Raw genomic sequence first — 20,211 nt, 5'->3', positions numbered from 1 at the left:
GCTCTTCCCTGTGAGGGTGCTGAGGCGCTGGCACAGGGTGCCCAGAGGAGCTGTGGCTGCCCCATCCCTGGCAGTGCTCAAGGCCAGGTTGGACACAGGGGCTTGGAGCAAGCTGCTCCAGTGGAAGGTGTCCCTGCCTGTGGCAGGGGTTGGAGCTGGAGGAGCTTTAAGGTCCCTTCCAACCCAAACCAGGCTGGGATTCTATAAACTGAAGAGGCGTCAGTTGATTGCAAACCTCAGCTCAGCTCTTCAGCACTGCAGAGAGGCAACACGTTGTTTGTATCTCAGTCCTGTCTGTTGCGGAGCTGCTGGCTTTGGACCCTTGGAGGAAGAGCAGGAGATCCCTTTGCAATTGTTCTGTCACCAAGATCTTCCTTTCTGTGCTGTTTGCCTTCTGCAGAGCAAGGGCTGAGTGTGCTCAGCAGAGGGAGCTGCAGCCCCACCAGCCTGCTCCATCCCTGATCCGTCCCTCAGACCTAAATGTGAACCACTTAAAATCATTCACCTGGTTCTCTGCGAGGCCACGGGGTTCTGAAGTTCATTTCTAACTCCGTGGAGCTTGAAGCTGGAAGCTCTTCAGCATTAGACGAGTCCAAATGCTGTTTTATTTGCAGTTGCATGTAGTTTTGATGGTGATAGTCCTCAGTGCAGGAGACTTAAGTATAGCTCTTAGATCTTGCTGCTATATGAACCAGGGCATTAGGATTATGGTGTCACAGTGCTAGAGACAGAGGCAGGTGATGGATGGACATCTCCTCCGTGCTATGGTGAGGTTGATCCTGTTTTCTCTCAACTCAACCATGGAGCAGAGCTGGGGACAGTGAAATGATGGCTGCAGAAATGGGCTGGATCTGAGCTCTTCATCCAGGGCTGGACTGTGACCAGAAACGAGGAACTGAGCTGCTCATCTCCCCCCTGGACACTTGGCTGGCTCCTAACAAAGACCTCAGTTGGGGGAAGATCTGTCCAGTGAACCCCTGGTGAGCAGCTCAAGAGCCCGGAGCTTTCTTGGCTGCATCCAGCTACATCCCCTTTACCAAACAAATGTGAGCGTGGAGGGTGTCACCTATGGAGAAGTGGGACAGCAATGCCTCTGCTTTCCATCTGCCTGAGTGGATGGTGAGTTATTTAGCTTCTTACATAGCTGATGGCTGCTTCATGTCAGGAGGGATCTTCAGATCTCCATCTTGGGATGTGGTGGTGTTTAGCTGGAATGAGGGTCCTTAAAATCTGATATTATGAAGACCCTTAGATGTCCTCCCCTGCCAGCACAGCATCGTTCTTTAGCGTGAGCTGAAGGTGAAGAAGTGATGGAGGAATGGTCCCCAGGGGCCACCCCACCACCCGTATTAAGAACTGATCTTTATAGCAGTTCAGGAGCAGCAGGGAACAGGAGAAGGAGAAAGCTCAATGAGACTTTGAATTTCATCAGGATCAACACAGCAGATCCTGGTTTTTCAGCTACTTTAATTTTGATCATCAATTTAGATCCTGTCATTGGAGTGAACCCTCTAAAACAAGACACCCATGAGGGCACTGTGTGCTGCTCAGCTTCCATTTGGTGGTTAAACTGAGTAGGAGAGATACCAGCAAATATGAAGCCTCGCTTTGCGCCTCTGGTGGCAAGAATTCCCAAAGCAGCTGAAAATACAATGACATTGCTCCAAAAAGCAGGATGTGCAGCTCGGGAAGCAGGGGGTTGCGTGTCAGCTTTGTGGGTCTCCTGAGGCTCTCTGAGGTGTCCTGTGCTCCAGAAATGCTCATGGTACTTGAGAAGCACTGAACTCCTCCATCAGGGTTTGTTGCACCTTCCCTGGTCTCTGCTCTCATCTCCCACTTCTATTTTTGAGCTCATCCCTCTTGGTAGTGCTAAAAATACTGAAATCAATCCAAAAGTGGATGTTCTTGTGCTCCTGGAGAGGTGTTGCTGCTTTGATCTCTATCTGCAGAGTCTGTGCAAGGTGATGGGATTCAAACTTCGCTATTCCCTTTTATATCCAAATTGATAATTCCCCCCCCCCCATGTTTTTTAAGTTTTATTTGGGTAAGATTACACTTCATTCTGCTTTTCATTCATCTTTTACAGACTGAATTAGGACAGGGGGTGATGGGTTCAAACTGAAACAGGGGAAGTTCAGGCTGGAGATAAGGCAGAAGCTCTTCCCTGTGAGGGTGCTGAGGCGCTGGCACAGGGTGCCCAGAGAAGCTGTGGCTGCCCCATCCCTGGCAGTGTTCAAGGCCAGGTTGGCCACAGGGGCTTGGAGCAAGCTGCTCCAGTGGAAGGTGTCCCTGCCCGTGGCAGGGGTTGGAACTGGATGAGCTTTAAGGTCCTTTCCAACCCAAACCAGGCTGGGATTCTGTGAATCCAGCTTCACTCAACTTCTGTCCGATTTATTTGATGTTAATTTTGCATTTCAGACTTAGCACTGATACATTTTGCATAAACCCCAGAGATAAATACATAATGATTATTTCCAGTGTGGATTTCTCAGTGCTGATCATAAAACTGTGGAGTTCTGCTTCAAAACAAGCAGCAAACCTCTCCCTATGGATCTGTGCCCCTCTGTAATATTTTCCTTTATGGATTTGGTGCTGCTGGGGCAGGACCAGATGACATTAAATAGACCTTATGGCCATAGCACTCCTCCTGCGGCATGGATATATGACTTTATACATGCTTTAAAACTGCTGTGGCATCCAACTCCATCTCAAAGGCCTTAAGGTCATGTTCTGCAGCAATGGTTTTAATCAGGGTTGTAACATTTGCATTTCATGTGGCTTCTGAACAGCCACATTGCAACAAATACTCAGCTTAAGCTTTAAAATGTTCATCATCTTTAAAGGTCATTATTCAAATGGGCTTTTATGTCTTGATGTTCTCACCAAGGTTGAGCATTTACTGCAGACACCTCTTGTTATTAACCAAATATTGACAGAATGGATTATTAAAGGATAATAATCATCCCTTCTGCATTGCTTCTTGGAAGAGGAAGAATATGAGTTCTTCATGTTCTGTGGTTCTAATGGTTGAGAGGAGGTTGATTGGTTTTAGGTCTTCAGAACTGCATCAAGGCTGTGATAGAGGTTTGGGGTTTTACAGACCCGAGCAACAGCGCAAGCTGAAGTCATTTAATGCGCTGTGAGCCAAGTATGGGGTCAGAGTGTTTCACTTCTTGGGTAAAACCCTGCATTTGCTGACTAAGAGAAGCTGCGTGGAGACCTCAGAGCAGCTTCAGTCTCTGAAGGGGGCTACAAGGATGCTGGCCTTGAGCACTGCCAGGGATGGGGCAGCCACAGCTTCTCTGGGCACCCTGTGCCAGCGCCTCAGCACCCTCACAGGGAAGAGCTTCTGCCTAAGAGCTCATCTCAGTCTCCCCTCGGGCAGGTTAAAAACCAGCCTTAACTCCACATCCTCAAGCTGTTTTCCAGAAGGAAGATGCCAAAGGGTTAAGTGTTTGTGTTAATCCCAGGGTTGGGTTCCATGTGACCTTTCACCTGGAGAACTGGAATCTTAAACACTTTGAGCTCCAGTGAAAGTTTTGGCTCAGTGAGCAGCACTGTCAGGATTACATCTCAGTTTAAGGCATGTGGAACTATACAACAAATGAGTTCGGACAGTCCCTTTCTTGAAGTGATATGATCTGGGAGGTGGATTAGCAGAACAGGAGCTGCCTGCATTGTTCAAGCTGACGGTTGCCGATTGTTTCAAGCATCATGGAATCGCAGGTTGATTTGGGTTGGAAGGGAGCTTAAAGCTCCTCCAGCTCCAACCCCCTGCCACGGGCAGGGACACCTTCCACTGGAGCAGCTTGCTCCAAGCCCTGTCCAGCCTGGCCTTGAGCATCCTCAGTTGTCTTTGAGATGCCAGCACCCCATTTCTCCATGCGCATCTTTGGTTTCACAGGGGAAAGTGGAGCAGGAGATGCAGTATCTGGCTTGGGCAGGTCACGCGCTGGAGGAAACCAGCTTTTCCTTCATGAATAGGGATGAGAAGGCAGGAGGAGCTTTGGTCTGGGAGCTGCAAGCCCGGGTGGAACATCAGAATAGTTGTGTTGGTCCTTTCTGTTCTAGACACTGTAAAATCATTTCTCTGACAATCTTCATACTTCTTTATTTAAACAAAACAACAATTAAATTCACCTTACCACTTGGCAGAGAATCATAGAATTATGGACTGTTTTGGGTTGGAAAGGACCTGAAGATCATCCAGCTCCAACCCCCCTGCCATGGGCAGGGACGCCTCACACTAAACCATGGCACCCAAGACTCTGTCCAGCCTGGCCTTGAACACTGCCAGGGATGGATGAGATCTTTTCCTGGCAGTTTGTCACATGAGGAACCCAGCAGTGACAGCTCTTGAAGACCACGGGCTCGACCTGCTCTGTTGTACACTGAGAGTTTTTAATCAGCTCCAGAACCTGCTTTTTATGTCCCAGGGTTGGTGCAGGGGGATTCGGAAGTTGTCAGCAAGGCTGGTGAGCTCGTGGGATTTAATCACACAGAAAACTCTCGTTTTCTCCCTTTGTTCCTTCAAAAACAAATATCCATGGTGAAGAACACATTTAAGATGCTGGCACTACTGAAACACTGCCTTGTGGAATCCAGGCATTCAGAAAGTTGGTTCCTCCTGCACATTGCTCAAGTGATGAAGTGTGAGCTCAGAGCCCAGAGCCCCCCCATGTGCACCCCCAGAGCATGAGCAGCAGCTCAGGGAGGGGATCCTGCCCCTCTTCTGTACTCTGGGGAGACCCCCCCTGCAGCCCTGATCCAGCTCTGGGGCAGCAGCACAAGAGGGACGTGGAGCTGCTGGAGCGAGGCCAGAGGAGGCCACGGAGATGCTGCGAGGGCTGGAGCAGCTCTGCTCTGGAGCCAGGCTGAGAGAGCTGGGCTGGGGCAGCCTGGAGAAGAGAAGGCTCCTGAAGGGGAGACCTGAGAGCAGCTCCAGTGCCTAAAGGGGCTCCAGGAAAGCTGGAGAGGGGCTTGGGACAAGGGCCTGTAGGGACAGGCCAAGGGGAATGGCTTTAACCTGCCCGAGGGGAGACTGAGATGAGCTCTTAGGCAGAAGCTCTTCCCTGTGAGGGTGCTGAGGCGCTGGCACAGGGTGCCCAGGGAAGCTGTGGCTGCCCCATCCCTGGCAGTGCTCAAGGCCAGGTTGGACACAGGGGCTTGGAGCAAGCTGCTCCAGTGGAAGGGGTCCCTGCCTGTGGCAGGGGTTGGAGCTGGAGGAGCTTTAAGGTCCCTTCCAACCCAAACCAGTCTGGGGTTCTAGGAGGAACGGTCCAACATGGGAACAGCAGGATGGTTGTCAGAGTCTGGACGCTTCCAAGGACGAACTCTGCACTTGCTGCCACAGGGGACCAACATAATTAACCCCCCCCCCCTTTGCTATCTAACAATTGCCTTCTTGTTTTAGTTGCTCATTAGTTAATTTTCTCCTAATGAGTCTCTGTTAATGGAACCATTTGCCATTGGGGAAAATCAAAGTGGAGGGGGAGAACCCAGGTTAAAAGGAGCCTGATTAGCAAGTAAATTGCAGTGAGCAGGGCAATGTTCTGGCTCTCTAAACCAGCTATTATTATGCACACACCAGCCAGGCCACCGGGAATACGGCCACTGAGTGTTTGGAGGTCAGGAAAACTCTGTAATTCACCCTAAAACACAAGCAGGGCTTGTTTGGTGGAACGCCTCATTGCATCTTAGGGTCCTTTCCTGCCAGACTAAAGGTTGTTTGCAAATCCCATCAATTCCCCATCCCTCCTCCCTCCTTCTCTCCCTCCTTCCCTCCACCCCGCAGCTGAAACCAGAGCGGGCAGGACCGGGATCGGCAGGGCTGGGAGCTATAAATGGCGGGGACAGCCCTTGTCCTGGTGGGACACGGTGCGGAAGTGCTGCGCTGGTGCCGTCATGTTGAGCAAGAAGAAATACAACGTGAATGGGGACTCAGGGATTAAAGCCCAGGTGAGGGCACTATTTAGTACCAAAATAGCACTTTTCTATCTTAGAGTACATTTCTTTCTCTCTATATCCTTCTTTCCCCCCTCTTTTCCTTCCTGTTTCCCCCATTCTGGAGCTGACTTCCCCCCGCTTAGAGAAAATCCCAATCCCCAGATCACTTCTCTTCATTTCCCTCGCGAGCAGGAGGTTTGAAGTGACGAAGTGTTGAGGCAAACAGGTTGCTCCGGGGTTGTTCTTCAGAGCACCGTGATGGAGGAGTCCATGAGTAGGGAAATAACCCAGGCAAACCTGGGATGATGAGACTTGGAGCGTGGTGAAGGAGCGTAGAGCAGCTCTTTGTGGTAGGAACCCCAGGTGGAAGTGAGACGGAGCTCATGTGAAATGTAATGAGCACCTGCAATTAGAAGCCATTAACCCCTTGTGCCTCTGCAGGTGAGCTTTGCAGCTTCAGTTGGGTTTATTCCTGCTGCAAGCTGAAAGCAACAGCACTTCTGTAGCTGCAGAACAGGTTGGACTCCTAAATTCAAGCTGCTGCAGCCCTCAGAGGCTTCACAGCCTCTCCTTTGAGCTTTAGATGGGCAAAGTTTCATTTACCTTCAGAAATGTTTCAGAGTGAGCTGAATGAGTGCAGCCTGGAGCCAAATCACGCTTCTGGTCCCTGCCTTGAATGCCCCTGACTTTAAAGCAGGGCTGGAACATAGTGAGTTGTGTTGTGCCATCAGTTCCCTCGTGCCATTTGGAAGGGATTTAAGCCGGAGTTTTGGTCTGGGTAAGCAAGGTCTGGTTTTCTCCTTCTGGCTGGATGGAGCGTGCATTGCTGAGACACCAACTCAAAACCAAAGATGTGTTGTGAGAACTGGCTTCCGGGTTTATTCCTACTGGTACCTTGTTCCCTTCACATGTCCATGGAATACGGAACTCAGCATGGGTACTGTAGGTATCCTAAACAAATCAAATTCCGGTGGCCTTGCCGCTGTCTTTGTTACTCAGAGGAGAAAGCCAAAAGGTGTTGTTGACCTGAGCCTTGACCTGGTCTCCTCTTCTGCTGCTTCCTTCCGTCTCTTGGCAGGCAGTGCCTTGTTCAGCTAAAGCCAACCCAGCCTGTGGCAGCGTTAAAGGGTTGAAACCCTTAAAGGGGTGAGAGCAGGGTTTATTGTAAAGCCTGGTTCAAGAGAAGGACTTGGGGATGCTGGGTGAGGAGAAGCTCCCCATAACCCAGCTTCAGTGGGTGCTTGAGCCCAGAGCCCCCCCGTGTGCTGGGCTGCAGCCCCAGAGTGTGAGCAGCAGCTCAGGGAGGGGATCCTGCCCCTCTGCTGCGCTCTGGGGAGACCCCCCCTGCAGCCCTGATCCAGCTCTGGGGCAGCAGCACAAGAGGGACGTGGAGCTGCTGGAGAGAGGCCAGAGGAGGCCATGGAGCTGCTGCGAGGGCTGGAGCAGCTCTGCTCTGGAGCCAGGCTGAGAGAGCTGGGCTGGGGCAGCCTGGAGAAGAGAAGGCTCCTGAAGGGGAGACCTGAGAGCAGCTCCAGTGCCTAAAGGGGCTGCAGGAAAGCTGGAGAGGGGCTTGGGACAAGGGCCTGTAGGGACAGGCCAAGGGGAATGGCTTTAACCTGCCCGAGGGGAGACTGAGATGAGCTCTTAGGCAGAAGCTCTTCCCTGTGAGGGTGCTGAGGCGCTGGCACAGGGTGCCCAGAGAAGCTGTGGCTGCCCCTTCCTTTTAAGGTCCCTTCCAATACAAACCAGTCTGGGATTCTGTGATTGATTTTTGGCACATCCCTGCCTGTGGGTCTTGGCTGTGGTAGTACTTCGAGAGCTCTGACTGCAATTACCAATCTTAATGTATCACTTGAAATAATTGCATTGATTGTCCTTGAAGAGATGATGTTGGAAAGGAAAATGTTAATTATAATAGGAATTATTCCTCTTTTGCTATACTTCCAGCCCATCTCCCTTTGCCAAGAGCATCAGTTCCCACAAATACCCTGATGTTTGCTGAGCTGTCGAGGGATTTGCTTTACATGAAGCAGAACCCAAGCTAAACCCCTCCAAAAGAAGGTGATTTCAGGCCAACAGCTTCTCAGACAGGGGATATAAAGAAAGCTGGGGTGTGTGTGTGCAAAGACCCGGTTCCACCGGGATCAGAGGTGTTAATCCTCGCCACGACTCCTGGCTGTAATCTGAGTTTGATGTGAGGGTTTTTCCCTCCCCTGTGTGTTTCCTGAGCCGGTGTCGTTCTCTTGTTTGGTTTGAGATTAGCAGGAGCAAACCCCCATGTGCTGCTGCTGATCCTCTCTCAGGTCCTTGCTCCAGCACCTTGGAATGGCTGTCCCTGGGCCAGCTTGCCTTCTGTTCACAGGGGACCCTGCATTAGCCACCTGAGAGCCCCCCCTCCTCACCTTTGTCCTTCATTTGGTGGCCTGAAAGCCAGGTAGGAGCTTTGAGCATCACCAGCCCTGCTCAAGGGCACTGTCAGGTGTCACTGCTTGAGCTTAAATTGGAGTTCCCAGAATGGGATCAAATTCTTTGTGGTTTGATGACTCCTTTAAACAAAACTACTCAAAATACCCCCAGTGGGTTGTTAATGGACTCAATTAATGGCTTGAGTGTTTGGGGATGTAAATACTTAACCCTGTTGGACCAGATGGAGTCAGTTTCTACTCATAGCAAAGTCCAAGGAGATTTGCAGTTGGAAGTTGCGTTTCCAATTTCACAGCATCCCAGACTGGTTTGTGTTGGAAGAGACCTCAAGGTCATCCAGCTCCAACCCCTGCCACGGGCAGGGACCCCTTCCACTGGAGCAGCTTGCTCCAAGCCCCTGTGTCCAACCTGGCCTTGAGCACTGCCAGGGATGGGGCAGCCACAGCTTCTCTGGGCACCCTGTGCCAGCGCCTCAGCACCCTCACAGGGAAGAGCTTCTGCCTAAGAGCTCATCTCAGTCTCCCCTCGGGCAGGTTAAAGCCATTCCCCTTGGCCTGTCCCTACAGGCCCTTGTCCCAAGCCCCTCTCCAGCTTTCCTGGAGCCCCTTTAGGCACTGGAGCTGCTCTGAGGTCTCTCCAAATAACGAAGGATTCCCCTCTCAGGAATCCATGAGCTGTCTCTGACCATGATCTGAGCCTACTTGGGGATTTCATCACTACATTTCCACCTGCAAAGCAAACAGGGTGAAGTGAAGGTGGGGCTGGCAGCATCTCATGGCCGATGCTCATGGGGATCCCCCTTCTCAGCTGGGAAGGTCTGGCAGTTCATCACCCTGCACAAGCAGTGCCTTGGTTTACTTTCCTTCACACAAAGCATTTTATATGGGGCATTAGCCTGGTTGTGCTCAGCTGCTCCTAAGCCCACTGGTGGTCTTGGGGCTTCACAGATCTTAATGTGGAATCTGAAATCTTCATTCCTTGGTGATGACTGACATGGAAACAGGCTTGGGTCTTCATCTCCAGTTGAACAGGTTGCTGTTTGTCACCTGCAGCAATGAAACGAGCTCCACTGCAACAGGATAGACACAAAATGCCCCAAAACGTTGGTGTTAGGTCCATGGCTGTGGTGTTATTGTAGGTGTTGCTGGTGAATGATTGTGCAGGTGCTCTTCAACTTGGATTACACTTTGCCAGCCTGTGTATCACTTCATTTACACACTTTATCCTTTATGTCTTAACTTGTTGTATAAAGTTGCGTCCTCCTCAATACAGTACTCCCAAATACTTGTGTTCTCCAGGCATCTGTGCTCCCAGCTGTCACAACAGCCTCGAGTATGTACCTAAGCTCGGCTGGTTCTTTAGACAGAAGTGGTATCTGTTACTCGAAGTGTTATTTTTGCTTTATGTGTTTCATACAGCAATTAGGGAACATCTCAAACTGGTCACCACAGTAAATGCTGGGAGATAGGTCGGGGTCTGCATCAGCTCTGCAGATGTTGGGTGGCCCTAATGGAGCTTCTCTTGTGTTGAATAACTGAAGTTGGTGTGGAGAAGCTTTCGGATTTGTGTGGTTAAAAGAGAGCATTAAGGTATTTGGAAGCCAAGTCTGTGGATGCTGCATCTGTGGAGGGTCTGACACTGATCGAAGAGTCGATTGAGCATACCCTGTCCCTATAGGAATTGTGATTTAATGCGTAACTGAGATGGTGTCAGTGTCTGCTCCAGGCTTTGGGACCTTGAGATTGATCTATCTCACACTGTGTTTGCCACCTGTCTGAACTATCCGTGTCTCTGAACAGATCCAGTTTGCTGACCAAAAGCAGGAATTCAACAAGCGCCCGACGAAGATCGGCCGCCGCTCGCTGTCCCGCTCCATCTCACAGAGCTCCACAGACAGCTACAGCTCAGGTGGGTGACGTTGGCTCTGGTGACACCACCTCTACAGGCCGCTGGGCCTGTCCTGCCTCTTGCTCCAGGATGAACCACAGCTGCTGTGTGGTTAGTAATGTCAGAGGGAAGGCATGGAATGAGGGTTGTTGCTTTTATTCCTCATCCTCATGTGTAGTTGGGTAGAAAATTGAGTTACTCTGGTGCTCTAAACTCTTCTGACATCTCCTTATAACCCTCAAGTGCAGTTGCTGCTGCTTTTCCTCCTCTCTTCCCCTTCCTTTTTCTTCCAGGCACAGCAAAACAGTTTTTCGATTGTCTTTATGCTTCCATGTTATCTTCCCTTCCCGTTCTTGAATAAACCCACATGGATGCTGGGGAGGGACTCTTCGTCAGGGACTGTAGTGACAGGACAAGGGGTAATGGGTTAAAACTGAAACAGGGGAAGTTTAGATTGGATATAAGGAGGAAATTCTTTCCTGTTAGGGTGGTGAGGCACTGGAATGGGTTGCCCAGGGAGGTTGTGAGTGCTCCATCCCTGGCAGTGTTCAAGGCCAGGTTGGATGAAGCCTTGTGTGGGATGGTTTAGTGTGAGGTGTCCCTGCCCATGGCAGGGGGGTTGGAACTGGATGATCTTGAGGTCCTTTCCAACCCTAACTATTCTATGGTTCTATGATTCTATGATCCCACACAGATTTAGCCTTAAACTCACCCGTTGCACATGAAATTGGAGTCTTTGGAAGAGCAGCAGTGACATTTCAAGGCCACACGTGTGTCCTGCTACATGAAGAGCATGCTAGATGAGGACCAACAAGCTTCTCACATTTTCAGGTTTAGAAGAGCAAATGTGGGCAAGCCGTGGCTACTGGGTCTTGTCTGCTCCTAGCAGAGGCAGGTGCTCGTCTCCAGGAGATGCAACTGCTGGAGGTTGTGATCTGATCCTGTCACAGGAGCAGTGAAAGCCACATGCACAGTCTGATGTCTTCACCATGGTTCCTGTGGAACAAGCGGCTGTTCTTTGTCTCCTTTCCCAGCTTTTGGGTTGCTGCTGCTTCTTTCACGCTGCCTTGCATGCTTGGAGAAACCTCCAGAGGCTTGGAAGAACCCTCCAAGGTTGAGGAAAACCTGGGTAACCCCTGCAGTGGCTGCATTCCCACCCAAATGGCTTTTAGAAGCATCCTTTCCATAGAGACATCAGCATGGGCTTCGTATGCACTTTGTAATTCACTCGGCTTATGTTTGTAATGTCGTCTTGGGTAGCCTGATTCAAGCTGGAGTTCGTGGTTAGATTTCTCTAACAAAGTCTGGGATTGATATAACATTCCTGGAGGTTTTCCAGCTCCATCTGATACCTGATCAGCAGGACATGGTTTATGACTGTCATGTTTGAAGACTGATTAGCCTGGCTCATGTCATCATGTTGGCTCCTAATTTACAGCTGGGAGAACTTGGAGCAACCTGGGGGAGTTCTCCACCCATTACACTTCACACCTCCCATTGAAGCATCAGCAATTGCAATTAATTAGCTCCTGAAAGTATTATCTCTCCCTCCCAATGAAGCTGCTAGGCTGGCAGTCGGGATGGAAGACCTCCGGTCCCAGAGCAGTTGTAGGATGGGTAGATAAATCCCATTAGTACCTCTTGGCATGGATATTTGTCATTCTTCTTTCAGGGCTGAGCAGTAGCTCAGTCAGAACAACACATTAAGCCCTCCTGGGATGGGAAAAGGTTGGAAAAGAAGAAGGAAGAGCATAGAGATGACAATGGAGGGGAAGAATCATTTAGATAGGAGAAAAACCACTCACATCATCCAGTCCAGCCGTTCCCAGCACTGCCAAGGCCACCACTGCCCCATGGCACTGAGGCCTCGTCCCCACGGTGTGTGAACACTTGCAGGGCCGGTGCCTGCAGCCCTGCCCTGGGCAGCCTGTTCCAATGCCTGAGCACCCTCTGAGGCAGGAATTGTTCCTCAGCTCCATCTAAACCTGCCCTGGTGCAGCTTGAGGCCGGTTCCTCTTGTCCCATCCCTTGTTCCTTGGGAGCAGAGCCCAGCCCCTCCTGGCTCCATCCTCCTGTCAGGCACTTGTAGGGAGCGATCAGGTCCCCCCTGAGCCTTCTCTTCTCCAGACTGAGCCCTTATCTCTAACCTAAATCTCCCATGTTTAAGTTTGAATCTTAGATCAGTGGTTCAAGATCTGTGGTTTTAAAGAAGCCTCTGCACAGATCAGCTGTCTTCAAGGAAACAGTCCTTGGTAGACAAGAGCTTGTTATTATATAAGGCGCTCTTTTGTCCTTAAGCCAGGCTCCTGGTCCTTCCAAAGCTGCTGTGGGACTCTGAACCCAAACTGAGTGTGCAGTTTGCAGGGTTGGACTTGCCCATGCTGGTGAGGATGGAGTCTCTGGAGAGGAATTCCAGCAATGTCTTATTCTCCTCCCTGAGCAGATTATGGCATGAGCAGGTCCCTTGGAGCCTGGCACACCGACAGCACCAGCGCTAAGCTGTCGTTCCTTGGGATCATTCCAGTGCTTCATGCAAGCCAGAAGAGAAAGTAATCGGCTTGGTGGGTGCTGTGGGAATGATAAACCCATGGCCACGCTGGGGGAAGGCTTAACTCCTTGGTTTGGGGTTTTCTGGTGTGAAAATGCCACCAGAGCCATTGAAGTGCTGGGTAGAGGTGGTCTGCCTCTACTCCAGGTTCTCTTGGTATCAGATCTGAGGTCTGTGTGCCCCTGGAGAGCTGTAGCTCTTTGGGAGTGCTGGTGGGTGGTTGATAGGATCATGGGTCCTATCCATGGGTCCGTGCCATTTTTCCTATGTTCACCCTTCCTGTTAATTCCTTTGGTGCAGAATTGGAGCAGAAAGTTGGGAATCTCTACTGACAAATCCCTTGGGTGTTTGGTGTAGATCATTCCCTCTTGGAGATTGCCTGGGCATGGAGCTAGCTCACACATGGAGCAACTCAAGGCCAATAGCTGTTGAGTTTGACTGTGCAATGTTTCCTAGGTTAAGTTTCAACCATTTCTTTCCTGGTGTAGTGGAAGAAGGAGAACTCCTCATCATCTGCACCTCACTTGGTAGTGATGTGTAATATTGGCTACTTCCAGTGATAGTGCTGCTCTACAAAGGTGGTCCTCTTCTGCTGTGACAAATTGATGCCAGGTCTCTCATGTTCAGTTTAGAAGTACCACATGAGGCAGAAGGTAAAGACTTGGAGTAGTTTCAGGGCAGTTTCAGGAGGTTCAGGGCAGTTTCAGCAGGTTCAGGGCAGTTTCAGGAGGAATGGGGGATGATTGTATGGATGAGGCTTTGAGTTGGGGTGGAAAATCCAAGGGGGGCTGGATAGAGCTGTCTGTAGATGTGCAGAGATGTTGGTTGGAAGGAACGACCATGGTCATCCCTGCCCACTCAGAGCAGGACATTGCCAGCACAGCATCAGCTGAGCCATGGATCTCCCTAACCAGTTCCTGAAGTCCTCCAAGATGGAGCCACCACCTCTCCAGGCAATCTCTGCCAATGTGTTCTCCTGATGAAGTTTCTTCCCACCATCCCATGTGAGTCTCCAAAGCAGCCATTGCCCTTATTGAGGAGTGTTGAAATTGAGCAAATCCAGGAACTGGGAATGCCACCATGCTTTGGAAGTACTCAGAACATGAGCAGGCATTTTTGATGGCTATCTTAAAGCTGTAAAGGCTTTGCATTTGGGAAGGGAGATAGGAGAAGGCCACAGAAGAGCTGCAGAGCATGAGGAGATGAGCCTGTGGAGAACATGGACAGTGCTCAACCTAATTAACTCTGGTGTGGTGTTGAACTAGGGGTAGATGGGAGTGAAGAACTCGCTACAGGTAAAAGCTGACTGTAGAGATACATTCATTGTAAGGAGAAAGGGAGATCCCAGCTGAGGATGGAGGGAGCTGCCATGTGCCCATGGAGAAGCACATCCACGGATGCATTCAGTAGATCTCTGTCCACTGCTTTAGGGAATGCTGTATTCTGTTGCTGACCTCCTTTTCCTCCTCCAGCTGCCTCCTACACAGACAGCTCTGATGATGAGACCTCCCCCCGAGACAAGCAGCAGAAGAACTCCAAAGGCAGCAGTGATTTCTGTGTGAAGAACATCAAGCAGGCGGAATTTGGGCGCCGGGAGATTGAAATCGCTGAGCAAGGTAAAGGGGGCACATTCCTTAAGCTCCACCTTGTCCTACACTGTCCTGTGGGGTTCCTCTTTCCCCCATATCCTCTTCTTGTGAGGGTCAGTGTATTGGTGATTCCTTGACACCGTTCCTGTTGGGAGATGGGAAACTTCTAAGGGATTTTGTGGGATGGGAAGGTGTTGCAGGGTTGTGTCATGTAGCTCCAACCAACCAACTCCTGAAGGACACCTTATAGTCAAATACATGTTGTTAAAATCAGTAGAGAAGATGAAATCCATCACACAGATTTCATTTAACATGGTAGTGTCCAGAAGTCCATAGCAAAGGCAATGCATGTTGAGGAAGTTGGACGACAAGAAATTATGCTGGGTCTTTATTGTCTGCTCATCCCTCTTCCCATCCCACTGATGGACTTCCTTCTTTGTTTTCCCTTTCAGAAATGCCTGCACTGATGGCTTTAAGGAAGAGAGCTCAGGGAGAGAAGCCACTGTCTGGTGCCAAGATCGTGGGCTGCACACACATTACAGCACAGACAGCTGTAAGACCCCATCCATGAATTCCAGACAGGGATTTCCCACTGCTCCTTCTCCAAAGTAGACCCTAAGTGGTTCACAGGGAGATGGGGTCTCTGAGTCCAGTCGCTTACACCAAGTAAAAGAGGATGGTCAATTATGTGAATGCTTCTAAGCCTAAGCTTAAAGGTGATGTAAAGCGTGTTCAGCCTGGAGAAGAGAAGGCTCCTGAAGGGGAGACCTTAGAGCAGCTCCAGTGCCTAAAGGGGATCCAGGAAGCCTGGAGAGAGGCTTTGGACAAGGGCCTGTAGGGACAGGCCAAGGGGAATGGCTTTAACCTGCCCAAGGGGAGACTGAGATGAGCTCTTAGGCAGAAGCTCTTCCCTGTGAGGGTGCTGAGGCGCCGTCACAGGGTGCCCAGAGAAGCTGTGGCTGCCCCATCCCTGGCAGTGCTCAAGGCCAGGTTGGACACAGGGGCTTGGAGCAAGCTGCTCTAGTGGAAGGTGTCCCTGCCCGTGGCAGGGGTTTGGAACTGGATGATCTGTTCCAACCCAAACCATTCCATGATTCTGTATATCTATAGGCATTGTTGGAGTAGTGATAACTAAGGAAATCCAATTGCCTGCATCCCATAAGCAGGAAGAAGTTGTGGTCCATGATCAGTGCATTTACACAGTTCAAGAGCTGTGGTTTCTTTTCCAAATGTGAGACAGGAATGCTTTCCCCTGACTAGATCTGGAGCTTTGCTGATTGAAATCTACGTAAATATATACTTGTATTTTCCCATGCACATATATATATGCTGCATAGAAAATATACTTGGAATTCTGACTTACTTCATCCAGTTAAAACTGTAAAAAAAAGGGAAGCAATGGCAAAAATGTTTTCTGTGCAACTCCAACAACCCTGATGCTTCTTAAACCCAACTTTAGATAGCCCCCAGAAGCTCTCCCATAAATATCAGGTAGAAATCCCAGTTGTGTGTTGCTCTGTGCACTATATATTGCTCTTTACATTGTTCTTTCTGGTTATTTTTGTTTAAATCCAGGTCCTGATGGAGACTCTTGGTGCGTTGGGTGCCCAGTGCCGGTGGGCTGCCTGCAACATCTACTCTACCCTCAATGAAGTGGCTGCTGCCCTTGCTGAGAGCGGTAGGAAACATCTCCCACTTGGGTTGTTCTGGGTTTAGAAGGATTTCTTCCTTTCCCATCATATTTAATCCATTTATCAGTGCTTAAATTCTTTTTCTCTTCATTTTAATTGATTTTGAATAAAGCTATAGGGGGTAGAAAGCTCAAGATCAGTCCTTCCAGGCGGTCTGTTTAGACCATCCTGATCTGGAAATCTTAGAATGACTTTTCTCTGGAGAATGAGTATACATAGTACAAATGATCCTGATGCACGTTATCTGCTGAATGCGCTACATGAACCTGGGAGTTCTTCTGCTAAGAGAAACAAAGCTCAAATTGATTTCAGTTCTATCCATTTGAGTCATAACTTTGCCTAAAGAGAGAATTTGGGGGGGATATAATACACAAAACAAGCTGTCCCTGTTCCTGCTCACCGCAGAGGTGCCTTAATCCAAATCCTGGTTTGCCTGGGTCAGGCCAGGGGTTTTACCTGAGAGCTGGAGACGCAGAAGAAGCCAAAGCCACCAGCTTCCATGTCTTGCTCATTGAAGCTGAATAACAGTTGCTCGTGAATTAGAATACATTAAAATTAATCTATGGGTAATGTGCCTGAGAGGAAGGTAAAACATCTAACTGGAAGTGAAAGCTTGAACTGCAAACAGATAGAATCCCAGACTGGTTTGGGTTGGAAAGGCTCTTAAAGCTCCTGCAGTTCCAACCCCCTGCCACGGGCAGGGACCCCTTCCACTAGAGCAGCTTGCTCCAAGCCCCTGTGTCCAACCTGGCCTTGAGCACTGCCAGGGATGGGGCAGCCACAGCTTCTCTGGGCAGCTGTTAACCCTTGAGATCATGTTGTCCTCCCAGCTGGTGGCCAGAGCTTTTCCTTGGGGGAGACAAATTTAGGAAGGCTAAAGCTGGCTCCTCTCTGCTGCCTTCAGTGTGTGTCTCTGATGTGAAGGTACATGTTAGAAAGTCAGACTGCAAGCAAGAACTGCAGTCGTGTCAGGAGCCTGGATCCTCACATGTGGACATAGGGGAGAGCTGATCCCAAGGGATTGGTTAAGGCTGTGTTAGCACCCATCTTCTTCTCTGTGCCAGGGTTCCCTGTCTTCGCCTGGAAGGGAGAATCTGAAGATGACTTCTGGTGGTGCATCGATCGCTGCGTCAACGTTGAAGGATGGCAGCCCAACATGGTGAGACGAGGCTGGCTGTATGATGCTTTGAACCATGGGCAGCTCTCATCTAAAGAAGAGGAGGGTTTAGTGCTGGTATAAATGTGAATCTAGACCTAACTTAGCAGTTCAGGCTGGGTTCGAACACAGCACTTACATTCGAAGTGCTTTACAATTAGCTATGCATTGCCAGAGATTAATTTATCTCAGGTGTAGAAGGTGGGTTCAACAACTGCTGCATGTGGATCTTGCTATCAGGCAAGGTTTTGCTGAGCTACTTTATACATGAGCGCAGCTGTGTTAGTGCAAAGCTTATCAGGTGCTTGCTTTGCTTCCAGTTTACAACCAAACTCACTTTATTGAAAGCAACTCAAACTCAGTGTGTTCTGAAAAGGGCTCGAATCTTTTTCACCATATTCCATGCAATTCACAGCTTTGCTTGAGGTGATTTTCCTTAAGGTCTATCTGAACAAAAATTGGATTTTGAGGTGATTTCTACACTTCAAGCCTGCTCTTAATGTAGAAAAAACAAAGCCTCAGGTACCCAACTCTATATTTTGCTGCTTGATTCTGCCCTTGTTTCTAGGGAAAACAGGGTGAGTGGAGGAATCTGCAGCAGTCAAACGTGCTGCTTTCATCGTGCTTCTTGACAGGTTTTGAGCTGTATAACCTACACTAGATGACAAGTACTGAAAGGTGGAAGACGGGAGTATCTGTATGGTTGGTTTGCCAAAATCAGTGTGTTTGAGGTGGGTTTTCTGTCCCATTCTGTCTGAATGTCAAGAAATGCACCCCTAAGCTACAACTCTGAGCCTAGGCACAATAGCAGCTTTCTTATTACTATTGAGGAGTTATTTCTCTTAACAAATGACAGTAATTAAAGAAGTCAGTGTACCAGAATACACACATTATACATTCACAGCATCTCTTCGGACCTCTTGATTCTGGGATGTGTCTTCAGCCATTAGTGTATTTTCGGACCTGCTTCTGGAGCACAGAAGATGGGGAGCACCAAAGACCTTGGATCTAACAGTTCCCAAAGATATGCACACTGGATTTTGGAGGTCCGCATTGTTAGATTAAGAAATAGGATGTTGGACACTTGGTGAAGAGATATGGAAAGGATCTTCTTCATATGGATCCTCAGAAGAGAGGAGCTGTCAAACGCGGCCAAAGAAGCAAGGGGAAATCTGCCTCTCTGGTCCATCTGGTCTCAAGGCTGAAGCACGATAGACCTACTCTGCTCCATGTGCTGGTGGCAGCTCTATAGAGCATGGATCATATTTTTTCTCTCCTGTTGAGACAGAATTTGCCCAAATATCCTGGATCAAGGAGATATGTTCCCAGGTTGTAGGACTGAGCCTGAGCTGATATTCCTGACAGTCCGTGTCCTTTCTACAAACCTAAATATGGTCTCTTTTCATAGAGTCATGGAATGATTTGAGTTGGAAGGGAGCTTGAAGTTCATCTAGTTCCAACCCCTGCCACGGGCAGGGGAGACACCTTCCACTAGAGCAGTTTGCTCCAAGCCCCTGTGTCCAACCTGGCCTTGAACACTGCCAGGGATGGGGCAGCCACAGCTTCTCTGGGCACCCTGTGCCAGTGCCTCAGCACCCTCACAGGAAAGAGCTGTCTCTCCCATCAACAAAACGCCAATGATTTCAGCATCATTGATGGTTGTTATTGGCCATACAGTGCTTTGTAGATGTGAAAAGTAGTTTAGTAACATGTCTGTCTCTGTCCAGCATAAAATAATTAATTAGGACTTTCATAAAAGCATGGGGCAACTCAGAGTACAAGTATCCAACTTGTACTCATTGATCCCAGGTGAAAGTAGCATAAAAATACATCTTAATTTCCAGGCTTCATCTTTAAGCTCAATAAAAAGGAAGGACAATCTCTATTTCTCCTTAAAAGAAAGCAAAATCATAGAACTATAGAATGGTTTGGGTTGGAAGGGACCTTGAAGATCATCTAGTTGTTGTTCAGCAGCTTGCTGTAAGTCATACCGACTTAACAGCAGGGTTTGACATACACCCAAAGAGACCTGTTGAGCATTGCTTTGCTGGCCCCCACCAGTCCTGTGTCCAGGTAGGCACTACAAGGCAGGATGGAGCTGAGCTACACCCCATGCAGAGAAATAGGGATGTCTCACATTCCAAACCCCTGAATATTCCATGGTGGGGCTTCTGTGTGGTGCTAGTCCATGGGAACAGCTATCCACAAATACTGGGAGTGTCCAGAAAAAGTCACCTTGGGTTTCCTGATGGGATTATGGACCTTCAGAGGAAGCAGATTCCTGTCTATGTGAACAGAGATGGTTCAGAGTTGGGTTCCTTGGAATCAGAGTTTGGTTTCCTTGGCAGCATAAACTAATCTAGGACCACTGAGGGATTTTGATGCCACCTCCATCCAGGTCTTCCTGCATCTCCCTGTGTTAACACCAGTTCATTTTCTGTACCAAGTTATTTTCAACCATGCTGCTGAGCTAATCCCAGCTAATTTTAATGAGCTTGGGTTTGGGAGGATCAACCATGTGGTGCTGGCTGTTGCTCCAACAGAGTTGGAAGCAGGACAGGGTGAGACATTTGGTTGCAGCAGGGTCTTAGATGGGTTTAAGGGGGTTGTAAATGGCACCCTGGGACACCAGTTGCTTCCATGGAAGAGCCAGAGGTTTTATGCTGGAGAAAACATTGCAGCCCTTCTGTGCTGTATGAAATTGGTGACTTGGAGAGAAAAGCATTGAGACAAACATCTACCAAGGAGCTATGGAGACACCAAACCTGTCATAAGTCATAACAATTCAGGGTGAGTACTGCTGTGGATACCTCCTGGTATTGGGTCAGAGGATGGTCCCATCTCCAAACAGAGATGTCCCTGCAGCCCTGGGGTGACAGGAGGATGTTTTTACATGTGTGCTGACTCCAGCATGCTCTGCTCCCAGATGGGAGTACCGAAATCAAGAGGGAGGTTGATGAACCACCGCCG

The 20,211-nt window shown here is 49.3% G+C and overlaps 1 protein-coding gene across 2 annotated transcripts in view; it reads left to right on the top strand.

Annotated features, from left to right (window-relative positions):
* Positions 1-20,211, top strand: part of AHCYL2 (adenosylhomocysteinase like 2) — a 78,037-nt gene that overhangs the window by 39,537 nt on the left and 18,289 nt on the right. Inside the window, exons 1-6 of one of the 2 annotated variants that reach the window (XM_065679097.1) lie at positions 5,855-5,958; positions 10,170-10,278; positions 14,278-14,421; positions 14,847-14,947; positions 15,970-16,072; positions 17,150-17,244. In XM_065679097.1, the coding sequence (XP_065535169.1) occupies positions 5,905-5,958; positions 10,170-10,278; positions 14,278-14,421; positions 14,847-14,947; positions 15,970-16,072; positions 17,150-17,244 (606 nt within the window). In that variant the 5' untranslated portion in view covers positions 5,855-5,904. Of the gene's footprint in view, positions 1-5,854; positions 5,959-10,169; positions 10,279-14,277; positions 14,422-14,846; positions 14,948-15,969; positions 16,073-17,149; positions 17,245-20,211 lie in introns of those variants that run through there. The other variant, XM_065679047.1, reaches the window with a different exon arrangement.

The sequence above is a fragment of the Lathamus discolor genome, chromosome 1, assembly GCF_037157495.1.
Source record: "Lathamus discolor isolate bLatDis1 chromosome 1, bLatDis1.hap1, whole genome shotgun sequence".
NCBI classification, from domain to species: Eukaryota; Metazoa; Chordata; class Aves; order Psittaciformes; family Psittacidae; genus Lathamus; species Lathamus discolor.
Note: the sequence above shows the minus strand (reverse complement) of the source record. Positions and strands in the feature narration are given on the sequence as shown.